The sequence below is a fragment of the Onychomys torridus genome, chromosome 5 (assembly GCF_903995425.1).
Source record: "Onychomys torridus chromosome 5, mOncTor1.1, whole genome shotgun sequence".
NCBI lineage: Eukaryota > Metazoa > Chordata > Mammalia > Rodentia > Cricetidae > Onychomys > Onychomys torridus.
The window spans coordinates 71525290-71537772 of NC_050447.1; the positions used below are offsets into that span (position 1 = coordinate 71525290).

The 12483-nt window shown below is 42.3% G+C and overlaps 1 protein-coding gene across 4 annotated transcripts; it reads left to right on the forward strand.

Annotated features, from left to right (window-relative positions):
- Positions 1 to 467: 467 nt before the first annotated feature.
- On the forward strand, positions 468 to 11373 carry Meig1 (meiosis/spermiogenesis associated 1). Of its 4 annotated transcripts, none has more exons than XM_036189062.1 (3): positions 468 to 623; positions 8117 to 8283; positions 11114 to 11373. In XM_036189062.1, exons 2-3 carry the CDS (start codon positions 8146 to 8148, stop codon positions 11240 to 11242), a joined length of 267 nt encoding a protein of 88 aa, XP_036044955.1. In that variant the 5' UTR covers positions 468 to 623; positions 8117 to 8145; the 3' UTR covers positions 11243 to 11373. The 4 variants fall into 4 exon arrangements, with proteins under 4 accessions (XP_036044955.1, XP_036044953.1, XP_036044954.1 ...); XM_036189060.1 differs by having other exon boundaries at positions 519 to 750; XM_036189061.1 differs by lacking the exon at positions 468 to 623 and adding an exon at positions 1144 to 1281.
- Positions 11374 to 12483: the final 1110 nt, after the last annotated feature.

Genomic DNA, 12483 nt, shown 5'->3' on the forward strand with positions numbered 1-12483 from the left:
CCACTCATCGACCTTTTCCCTCTCGCCCTCTATTTATTAGCAAATCATCACGGCCCAAAAATACCGATCATGAATCACTTTTCACCAAAACAGGTGATACATTAACTATTACTGAAGATACTGATGGGAAAGCAAAGCTATATATAGGTGGTTGTTAACTTTCGTTTAGTTATTGTCAGACACCATACTGGACGGATTCCTTGAATACACACACACACACACACACACACACACACACACACACACACTGACAGTTATCTTCTATCAGGATCTAGAACCTCTGCGACCTCTCTTCTTTCAAACGTTTTCATACAACGCCTCCGAGTGCCCGCCTCGCCGCAGCAGTGACGAGGGCTCCGCCGGGGCGCCCTCTGACTCCAGAACACCGACCTCCTCACGCAGTCTAGCCCTTTAAAGTGCGCACCAAGACCCAGGAGCAGGGGGCGGGGCCGGCGGGGGCCGGGCGGCGCCTACGTGAGCGGGCGGAGCGGCGTCGCTGCGTTGCTAGGAGACGCGCGGGCGGCAACAGCCGCAACAGTTGGCCTCTGGCTGACTCAGCCCACGGATCCCGAGTAGAGAACACGAGCACCGCTGCGCCCTCCTGCGAGGCCGGCTGAGCGAGGGTAACCGCGGATAGCGGGAGCCGGGCCTGAGCGGATGAGCAGCGAGGACCTGGGCCCTGACCGCCGTGCCCCTGGCTCCGCCCCGCCCCGGGAGCGCAGGACCCGCCCCTTCCGCCCGGCCGCCCTGGTACCTGGGTTTTCTCTTTTAGGGCGGTCTTCCTTTGACCCTCCCTACATCTTAGGATCGGCTCCCCAGCTAAATTCTTCCGATCCCCCAATCAGCAACTCTAATGGCTCTGCCCTTCTAATGTCTGGGTTCAGAGGACTGTCTCTAGCCCAGCTTCTTCTGGGCAGTTATACCTTATGATTTTATGGCAAAAAAGAAAGTGGTTTCTGGCAGGCAGAGAACGCTGGCTGTGGGAACCCTCGTAAGAGTGGCTTTATGCTCCACAAACGCAAATCGGCACATGTGGACTGTGGACCGACCATAACGGAGTGCTTAGGGTCAGGGCGCGGGGCGGTACTTTGTCTTTAAAATGAACACCCAGTGTGAAGACTGGGTTCGGAAAATGGTGTTCTGTTTCGGACCCAGTGTGAGAGCTGGATTCAGAAAACAGTCCCAGCTTTTGTTCATTGTCTTGGCCAAGGTTTACATGTAGTTGAAAGGGATCCTCAGTTATATCCTGCCACCTGCTTGGAGCACAGATAATGAAATAAGGTGAGGAGAGTTGGGGTTTGTAAGATTAGGCATGTTATGTTATTAGAGTTATGGGAAAAGCTTCAGCGATAGCAGGCAGGTCTCAGCCATCCATACCAATTATACCAATTAAAGAGACGCTCAGGGGTTGGAGATTTAGCTCAGTGGTAGAGCACTTGCCTAGCTCAAGCATTGTCACTTCCTGTTTGTAGTGATACAGCTATGTATTATAGAAGTGTGGTTTTATTCTATAATAATTTTTTTCATTTACTTTAAAAAAATACTATGTATAGGTATTTTTATCTGAGCAAAAGTGGAAAACAAAAACGGAAAAATGTATAATTGTTATTGTGGTATTGTATTTAAAGAGCAAAAAATTAATGAAAAAATCTCTTTCACAAAAGATTGGGGATTATTTTTCTGGCAACAAGTCAAATGTCAAAGCATCGATATTTTCATACCCTTCACATCTGGTGACATTGAGTTAGTCTTGTTTTGCAGTTATGAATTTTAAAACAGCTTTGTACTATTTCAAAGATTCACTCACTTTTTTTTTTTTTTTTTTGGAGCTGAGGATCGATCCCAGGGCTTTGCGCTTGCTAGGCAAGTGCTCTACCACTGAGCTAAATCCCCAACCCTCACTTATTCTTTATAAAAGGCAGTAGCATAAAATTAATTTTTAAAAAACCAGCATGCTTCACCAAAAATATTTGAGGGAATAGCCATTTTAAAGGAACATCAAGCCTGAACATCACTGGTAATCAGGGGAGAAGACAGCTAAGTAATGTCCCCAATTTATTGGCACACATTGATACCAGCATCCCACAGAACTAGGTGTGATACAAATGCCTGAAATCCCAGCTCTTGGGAGATGAAGCCAGGATCAGAAGTTCAAGATCATCCTCAGGGAGTTCGAGCCCACCTTGGACAATATGAGACCCTGTGTCAAACATATAACAATCTTCTGGTTACAAACAAGTTTGTACACAAATATTTCCCCTGGAATTTTACAAATCATATCTCTAGCATAATAGTAAGTTTCCAGTTCGACTACTAACTTAAATTTCCCTGTGTCAATCAATCAATCCAAAAGTAGTGATGAGTATCCTTATCAAAGAGAAGTTCCAGCCGGGCAGCGGTGGTGCATGCCTTTAATCCCAGCACTCAGGAGACAGAACCAGGCTGATGTCTGTGAGTTCCAGGTCAGCCTGGTCTACAGAGCAAGACCCTGGACAAGCACCAAGTAGCATGAATTTCAAAAGGCCTTATTAATAAAAACAAACCCGGAGCCAGGTATTGGGGTGAACGCTGAATGATCAGAAAAACAGAACAAGCCACATCCAACCTCACCTTGCCAATTCCTCAGCTGGTCTTGTTTCCTCAGACTGGAAGCCTCTGAGCCCTCATCTGAATGGATCTCAGCTGCACTGCTGCTAAAAGCTTAAAAAAAAAAAAAAAAAAAAAAAGCTCTAGTTCCTGCTCCTCACACCTTATATACCTTTCTGCTTCCTGCCATCACTTCCTGGGATTAAAGGCGTGTGTCACCATGCCTGGCTGTTTCCAATGTGGCTTTGAACTCACAGAGATCCACATGGATCTCTGCCTCTGGAATGCTAGGATTAAAGATGTGTGCCACCACTGCCTAACCTCTATGTTTAACATAGTGGCTGTTCTGTTCTCTGACCCCAGATAAGTTTATTGGGGTGCACAATATATCAACCACAGGCACCGAAACTACACAGAGAAACACTGTCTTGAAAAAGAAAAAAAGTTTCAGGAACAGTGCCACAGTTGGACTTTCCCATGGCTCCCGCTTGGTTCCCAGGTGAGCCTGTTCCTGAAGCCGCTGGAGCTCTTTGTATATCAGTTCCCTTCACACTGCTGTTTATAAGTCTAGCAGGAGTTGCTGTGGCAGACTGCAATGGTTCTGAGATCATTTGCACGGGCTCATCAGCTGTGACTTTCTTACTCATCTGTCCTTGAGTTGCCAATGAAATATTTTGAAGGAGCACCAGAAGATTCCACTGAACTTCTCCAAAAAAGACCTGCTTAAAAAAAATACCTTGGTACAGAGTCCAAAACCTCTTCTTGAAGTGTTGAGTGTGGTGGGATGCGTGCCAGTCGTGCTGAATGCCTTTGTTACCCAGACTGCCCAATGTAGAGCTTGCTCTGTGGACCACAGATCATAGACTATCCCATGGCCATCTTATTCACATCTCTAACCCTCCAGTGCTGCACCTGTTATCTTTCTGAGGTTTTGTCTGAAATGACTGTGATATGTTTTATCATTTGGACTTCTTCAACAAGACGCACCTCTGTCCTAGCATGCTAAGTGTCTGGTTAGTAACTCATTCAACAGTTTCTGCCATTTTAACAGTTTAATGGATGTTTGGCTTTGTCTCAGTTCCTGGGTAAGAAGTTCCCTGTATTCTAAACTGTGTAGTTCCATCTATGTTTACTCCTTGGCCAAATAAGCTGCCTCTGGATCTAGCTGCATATCTTTCAGGTAAATTTCATAATCAACCAAGGAACACTACAGTCCTGGCTGTCATAGCCTCTTCCTTCACCTGATTCCTTGATCTATATGGCTTGGTTTGCAAGTTCAGTCAGATGTGGGTTTGCTCCACAGTGGGTTTTTTTTGTTTGTTTGTTTTGCTGTTTTTGTTTTTCTCAGCACGTTGGTTTCTTGTTTCCATCTGTTTAATGTCTACCAGCCCTTCTGGTTTCCTTCTAGTTATGACTGAAGTATTCCAAAAGCTCGGTCCTCCACTTTCCCCTCCTGTTTGGCTTCTGTCCCCCCAGAGCTGTCAGGTCAGAGTCTCTTTGAGGCACTTCATGTTCAGTAAGGCAAATGTATGTTTGAGTTTATCCCCCCGCCCCCCAACGATCAGTAAGGAAACCACTGCATTTCAAAGTGCCAGGTGTTACCAGCGGAATTAGTAATGACACTGCATTTTCCCACGTAGCTTGAGTTTTTCTGGTCCTTCCTGGCGCGCAGTCAGGACAAATCACTCTCACCCACCATTCCCACAGTTGCTCAGACCCAACCAAGTAAACACACAGAGACTTAATTACTTACAAACTGTATGGCCGTGGCAGGCTTCTTGTTATCTGCTTCTTCTATCTTAAATTAACACATTAAGCTCATGGCTTACCAGTACCTTACATCTTCCTTGTCATGGCAGCAGCTGGCAGTGTCTCTCTGCCTCAGCCTTCCACTTCCCAGAATTCTCCTCTCTGCTTGTCCTGCCTATACTTCTTGCCTGGCTACTGGCCAATCAGTGTTTTATTTATTAACCAATCAGAACAACACATTTGACATACAGAACATCCCACAGCATTCCCATAATCCCTGAAGTACTTAATCAAAGAATGTTAAGTTCTTTTTTAATTTTATTTGATCTATTCAAACCATCGCTCTCATTCCAAAGATAGTAAGGGATAGTTAATTCTACGCCAAATGTAAGTGTGGCTGTGGCCTGAGAACTTGGATTCAGGTTACCCTGCTTGCCATGTTCCACCATGGAAGATAGTTAAATGAAATTAGTAGCCCCAGAATAAAAGACAGGCACAACTCAATGAATTTGTCAATGACATCGGTAAGGACATAAGACAAGCAGGTTAGAACAGAGCAGGGAAATTGCTTCTGTGGACTTTGATGCTATAAAATTCTTAGCTAGTGGTCTGCTAAATAACACAATCTTAAGAGATTTTTCTCACAGTCATAAATACGTTAGGTCAGACCCAGAGGTTGAGAGCAAATGGCTGTTCAGTGCCCAAGGATAGTCTGGGATGACGTTGTTTGAACTGCAACACCAGAGGTCACTCAGCTCTGGTCAGGCAGTCTGGCTGCGCCATTTCGAGCACAGAATTTCACAAGACTCACTTTTTTTGCACCACCACTTCATAGCATAGTTACTGCAGGGACTAAATTTACTTTTTCTGTTATGGTGAAATTCACATTAAATTCCCAGATGTCTGATCATGTCTTTAAAGTGGGCATTCCTGCTGAGGAAAATGGTAATTTCCTGCAACTTCAGCTGGGTGCAGCATCGTTCTCACCCTTCCATAACATGTAGCATTTTTTGTTTGTATGTTTTCCCCCCTTTGGAGCTGAGGACCAAACCCAGGGCCTTGTGCTTTAGGCAAGAGCTCCACTACTGAGCTAAATCCCCAACCCCAACATGTAACGTTTTTAAGGTGTCTACTTTACACAGTTGCTTAACCTGAAAGTGACATGACACTCGGGAAAATATTTTTGAATGACACAAGCAAATCAAAGTATCTTATTGCATATCAAACAGCTAAGCAAAAATGATGGGAAAACAGAACTAACCCTGAACCACTGCCCTAAGAAAATGAGCTGTGTCTGTAGAAGAAGCAAAGTGATTCAACCGTCAACTTCATAAAAAGATGCGACTAATTTTGAATATTTTAAAAGGTTTTATTATTTTAAAATTATTTTTATGACCTGTGTTTGGGTGTGTCTAAGAGGGTATGCACACATGAGTTCAGTGCCCGAGGCGGCCAGTAGAGGATGGTGATGGGGTTGGAAAGGCTGGTGGTTGTGAGCGCTTGACTTGGTACTGAGAGTCAGACTTCACCCTGTACAAGGACAATAAGAACGTGTAAGCACTGGGCCATCTCTCTAGCCACTTGAGTGGTGTTTGTTTGTATGTTTGTGTGTTTGTTTTTTGAGACAGCCTCATTGTGTAACTCTGGTTGTCCTGGAACTCACAGAGACTCTTTTGTCTCTGCCTCAAAAGTGCTGGGATTAAACATGTGCACCACTGCACCCTGCTTGAATGTGTTTTTAATACAATTAAATCTCATTTTTCCTCTCATGATCCTTCATATCATATTTTCTAATATGTGTGTATTGATTCATCTCCCTTATATAAGTGGGTTACCAAGCTCTACTACGTATTTCCGGCTCACCTATTAGTCATTGTTAGTGTGCAGTGCATTGGCGATGTGAACAACTTCACAGTGAAATGAATGGACTTATAAAACAAGAAACTGGGTTGTTTTATCAGGCTTTCCAGATTTTACAAAAACTCTTACAATACCATAACAATGAAATCAATAAGCTGCAACATGAGCCTGAATCTAAAATAACTGAGACAAAAATTGTTAAAAACTCACACTCTAACAAAAGCCTATTTTTTCGCTAGTCTAACCAATGTGCATGTCAGTTTGCACACTGGAAAAAATCGTAAAAACCAATACTGATTCTTTATCTGGTATGTGGTTACTATTTTCATCAGAATTAGAATTATACAATTCCAGTGATTTCATTTAAATTAATTTAAATCTGGAGCTAAACTGAACTATGGTGGGAATATGATTTCCAAATGGAATGTAAACAACCTTCTATTTAGATGTAATAATGTAAGTAATGTAGAAAAAGATCCATAGGATGTAGAAAGAGCATAGGCAAGTTCCTCATCTTTCTTAGGCTGCCCTTAGTGCTTGTGTGTGATTGATACTGAAAGCTAAACCAGGGCCCAGCCTCCTGATCCTCTCCTTTACTAACTGTGAGAAGATGTAGGCTACATTTTTCACACTGGGGAAATAGTCAAGGAGATTCAGCAAGTCCGTCATTCTTTCCTTTTCTGATTTTTCCCTCTGTAAAAGCTGAATGTATTCCATTTGTAAAGGCATTTGCTGTGAGCCTGCCCATCTTTGGGATGATGTTCATCCAGTGACAAAGAGAAATATTTCTTATTGATATGAGGATCATTTTCCATTTTCTATCATTGTATTTTAATGTATGTGTTGACCTTTTAAAAAGTTAACCTAATGAGAATTTGTTACCGTGATTGAAAATACATAAATTCCCTCAAGGATCATCTTTATGAAGTGTGACAATGAATTTTAGACAAACAATATTAATAGAATGGATTCAAGGAATCCATGGTGAAAATTTTGGGTACTTTATGTCAGTTAAATGACATCTTGTAACAAAATAAGTATTTGAGAAAAACAAATACAAGACAGTGCCTTGGAAAAAATGGCTGTGGTGTTGGGCATGCAGATCAATGGTAGAATGCTTGCCTGGCACTCACAAGGTCCTGAGTTTAGTCCTAGGAACCAGGGGAAAAATCTCAGCAATGGAAGTTTGGTAAGTAGACAATGTAAACTAGGCTTGGAGAACTGAATGTCCTGGAACAATAGTAACCACCCATGCTATTTCAAATCAATGATCTAACATAACAAACAATTAGCATGGAACTTGTCCAGTTGTCTTCCCACATTAGTCTACCAGAGGACAGTGTGACACTGTGACCCAAGAAAATAATGGACGATGTGCCTCGGGAGCAAGAAAGGGGAGAAGAGGGGGGCCTTTTCTTTTTTGGTTTGTAAGCAGCCCAGGCTGACCTCACCTCAGGGCTCCTACCCGAGTCTCCCAAGTCCATCACCGTGCCTTGCTAAGGATGATTGTCCTTACATTCCTTTTTTAGAAGAGAGGGAGAAGGAGAGGCAGAGAGAATATAAACCGATGGAATAGTGGTGGGATATTTTGACAGTATATTGATGAATGCATATGACACTATGTCTTCATAAATGTACACCATTAGCGTCCAAAGAGCAAGATGGCTACTTTAGAACATTACTTCATAACTCCAAATGCAATTTTGATGATGAAATTAATTATTTTCTGTGTGTCTTCCAGGACTTAAGAGTATTTTGGGTGCATCGTTTTGTAGTCCCAAAACTAAGTCTTGGAAATGAATGTTAAAATATGAAATGTTTACTGAGGTTCCATATTTTTTTTTTCAGTCGTTTTTGTTCACTCTAAAGGTTTTGAAAATTGTAATCATGTTACCTATGAAATTGTTCTCACCTCTTTCAGAAATAATTGCTAGGAAGGCCTCCGTAGCCATGGCGAGTTCTGATGTGAAACCGAAATCAATAAGTCGTGCCAAGAAATGGTCAGAAGAAATAGAAAACCTGTATAGATTTCAGCAAGCAGGCTATCGGGATGAGATCGAATATAAACAAGTGAACCAAGTCGCCATGGTAAAACTTACTGCTCTTCAAACTTGATAAACAAACAACAAACAAACAAACAAACAACAGTTTTGCAGATGGTGAGATGTATTTTAATAACAGAGTAACAAAGTACAGCTGCAGAAAAATCTCTGAAGCTCTCATTTGAAGGGAAGGAGACTGAAGCCTATAAAGGTGGTCTACATTGGGGGACAATGTGGTCCCTTGGCTGGGCGCATTCACACTTTCTGAACAACTGTGCTCTCACATACGTGAATCTTCAAACAGTCCTTTCCCTTACTCTGCTATTTCCATATATTCAGTTGTGGTAAAATATCATTTCCCCTCTGCCTATTTTGATAGTGAATTAGAAAGAGGCAGTACATATTGGTGTGTTTTTTTTGTTTTGGGGGGTTTTTGTGTTGTTTCTTGAGATAAGATCTCACTCTATAACCAGGCTGGCCTTGAATTCACTATGTAGTTAAAAGCCTCAAATTGTATCAATCCTCCTACATCTGCTTCCCAGGCAGATTACAGATGCAAACATCATATCCATTGTAGCTACACTCTACAGTTAACTAATTTTTACATTAGGAGATATCAAGCTAGATAGCTCACCCCATTGGGTGCCTCCCTATTTGACCTTCTACCATGGATTTTTCCCTCCTGCATAAACCTTGAATATGCTGCAGATCTGGTGAGTGCCTGTTTATACACTAACAGGAGTGTCTTTGGAACCTGGAGAAGGGATAAGAACCTGTCCCAGCTTCTTCTTTTTTTTTTTTTTAAATGGAGGGGGATATTGTTTGTTTTTCGAGACAGGGTTTTTCTGTGTAGCTTTGGTACCTGTCCTGGAACTCACTCTATAGACCATGCTGTCCTCGAACTCACAGAGATCCACCTGCCTCTGCTTCCCACGCTGGGGTTAAAGGTGTGTGCCACCACTGCCCGGCCTCTGTCCCAGCTTCTTGAGGACACTCCTTTTCCCTGCTGGTGGCAGCTTTGACTTAAGTATTAGAAACATTAGCTGCTTTCCTACAAAGTAAATGCAGCTGGACCTGCCGTGCAGATCAGATGTGCTGGGGTCTGTTTCTACAGATACATAATTAAAGCAGACGAGAGAAAATGCAAGGTCCATGCATTGTGGCACATGCCTGAAATCCCAGTGCTCTCAAGACTGAGGGAGGAGCTTAGGTTGAAGCACTTGGGCTTGGGCTATGTCAGGAGGCTTTGTCTCAAACAAAAGCAGGTGAAAGAAATGGAAAAGGAAAAGGAAAAGGTGTGAGTTACTAGAAAATAATAGACACAGTTCCCCAAGTTGTGTACTCATCTTTTCTTCCAGTTGCAGACTGTGAGTTATAGGAGGAATGTGAAAGGGAAGGGCGGCCTGTATTGGTCATGTTAAAGAAAAGGGTTTGATTTACCAGAACCTGATTTGGACTTTTGATAATGATAAAGTGCATCTCACAAATTTCAGAAGGAACATTTTCATCAATAAAAAGAACACATTGGGTTCCAGAATGCACTGTGATGAGTTATGGACCAAAGAAGTTATTACTTTTGACTTAACAAGTTTCTAAAAGAAAACACACACACACACACACACACACTGCAGCTGGGGATGTGGCTTTGTTAGTAGAATGCTTGCCTGGCATGCAGGAAGCTACCACCATTCCCAGCACCACATAAACGGAGCATGATAATTGCATTCCTGTAATCCCCAGGTGGAGGCAAGATGGTCAGAAGTTCAAGTTAATCGTAGGGCTATGCAGTGCAGAGAGCAAATATATGAAACACTGTCTGAAATAAACAGCAAACCCACCACCCAGTAACCTGGCCAAGAGAGTGTAACACTGAAGTTGGAGAGAAAGAAGAAAGAACATACAAATTAGAGCAAGGCAAATGATAAACAATCGAGTAAGAAGAAGGAATAGTGGGGAGAAGAGAAGGATTTCTGAGGACTGAATTCAAGTTTCTACTAAAAACTGGACTTGATGGTGAACTTGAAGCTTGGGTAGAAGTGCATAGGTACTTCTTCAAGTCCAGTGCCTTCCTTTAGTGCAGTGGTTCTCAACTTTCCTAATGCTGAGACCCTTTAACACAGGTCCTCATGTTGTGGTGAACCCCAACCATAAAATTACTTTCTTGTTACTTCAAAACTGTAATTTTGCTACTGGTACGAATTGTAATGCAAATATGAGATATGCAGGGTATCCGGTGTGTGACCCTGTGAAAGGGTCCTTGGACGCCAGAGGGTCGAGACCCACAGGTTGAAAACCACCGCTTAAGTCCTTGCTGAAAGCCCATGATCAACATGGTGTTTCAGCAGGGGCCCTGGGCTCTCTCCCAGCTTCCTCCTGCAGCATTCATTCTTGAAGTTACAATGTTTGGGTCACTTAGAAACATAAAAACAATGAATTTTAAATTATTTGGCACATATCTTCAATCTTGGCCAAAATGTATACACTAAGAACTTGACTGTGAAGAGAAGCACTCAATTCAGTACATGTTTTCCAGTTTCCAGAATAATGTTGGAAACTAATATTTGCTTTATGTGTGTGCACACAATGCTCTCCCTAAGAGCACACAGATTTTAAGTTTTTCTCAGACTTCCTAATGTATAGTGTTCTGCCTGCATGTGTGCCTGCCGGCCAGAATAGGGCACCAGATCATTATAGGTGATTATGAACCACCATGGGGTTCTGGGAATTGAACTCAAGACTGCTATAAGAGCAGCCAGTGCTCTTAACCTCTGAACCATCTCTGCAGCCCTCAGACTAATTTTTGATGCAGTTGTTTGATGGTGAAATATGATATAAAATAAAAATGGCATTACAACATTCTCATCCTTCCCATGCAGGTAGACCGTTGGCCAGAGACAGGCTACGTGAAGAAACTTCAGCGGAGGGACAATACTTTCTATTACTACAACAAACAGAGGGAATGCGAGGACAAGGAAGTTCACAAAGTGAAAATTTATGCATACTGACCTTTTCATTGCTTTGGCTTGGCAATCCTATTTTAAGAATTCATTGTTTACACTTTCCATCATGTAAATGCCATTTTACAAAACAATTCAAGATTGCTGTCTTTAATTCAATGTCTTACAACATAAACACCATGAAAGCTGGTATTGGCTAGTCATCCTGTCTAGTTCTGAACACTTCTGCAGCTGCAGAGAACCTTAGAATTGGGCGCTGCCCCTCTACCTCCTCCTGAGCACTTCAGTGGCTCTCTTGGGAAACCAACCCTTTGGAAGCCACTCCAGGGGTTAGACTATGTATTTCCTTACAGAAGATCAGTACTCAGAGCTCCCTCCCAGCCTTTCTCTGCCTACAATAGTACTTGCATTTTCTGGCCTGTTTTGTTTTTGCCTCTTGGGTCTTTTGCCTCTTGCTGGACATATGGAAATACAAAGAATGATAACCTCTCTGGAGGATCCCTCCACAAATGTGTAGAAAAGGAGTATCTAATGCTCATGAGACTATGTAGGATTAGTCCCAGGTACAACAAGAAGAGAGAGAACACACGAGTACACACACACACACACACACACACACACACACACACACACACAGAGAGAGAGAGAGAGAGAGAGAGAGAGAGAGAGAGAGAGAGAGAGAGGAGAGAATGAAACCAAAGAGCCAGAGAGAGTAAACTATATTTCATTACTATATAAACACAAGTATTTACATTTTTAAATTAACATTTAATAATTTAGCTATCAGTGCTGGGGATAAAGACCAGACAATCATTATACTATTAAGTTACATTTCCAGCTCTGATTTATTTAGTCAGCTAGTTAACTGTGAAACAAGGTCTTGCTGTCTATCCAAGCTGTCTTTGAACTCATGACCCTCTTCCTTCAACACTCCTCCCCAAGTGCTGAAATAACACCACCATTTCTAACCCATTAGGCTCTCAGAAAGCAATTGGGTCTTGAAGTTTGTGCTGATGGCACCCAATAGACACCTCGCTGTCACCTGTTTTGGGTTGAATTATGTCCTTTCTCCAAAAATATCTAAACCCTACCTCCCTAGTACCTTTGAATGTGATAGAAATTGGAATAAGATCTTTAGAGGAGAATTCAAGTTAAAACATGGTCATATTAGTCCCTAATCTTGTGACTGGTATCATTAAGATCTGAAGACACAGCAATCTAGGGAAGAAGTCACTGAAACTATGGAGATCCAAATTGGAGTGATGAAATTTTGGGTGAAGTTACATCAT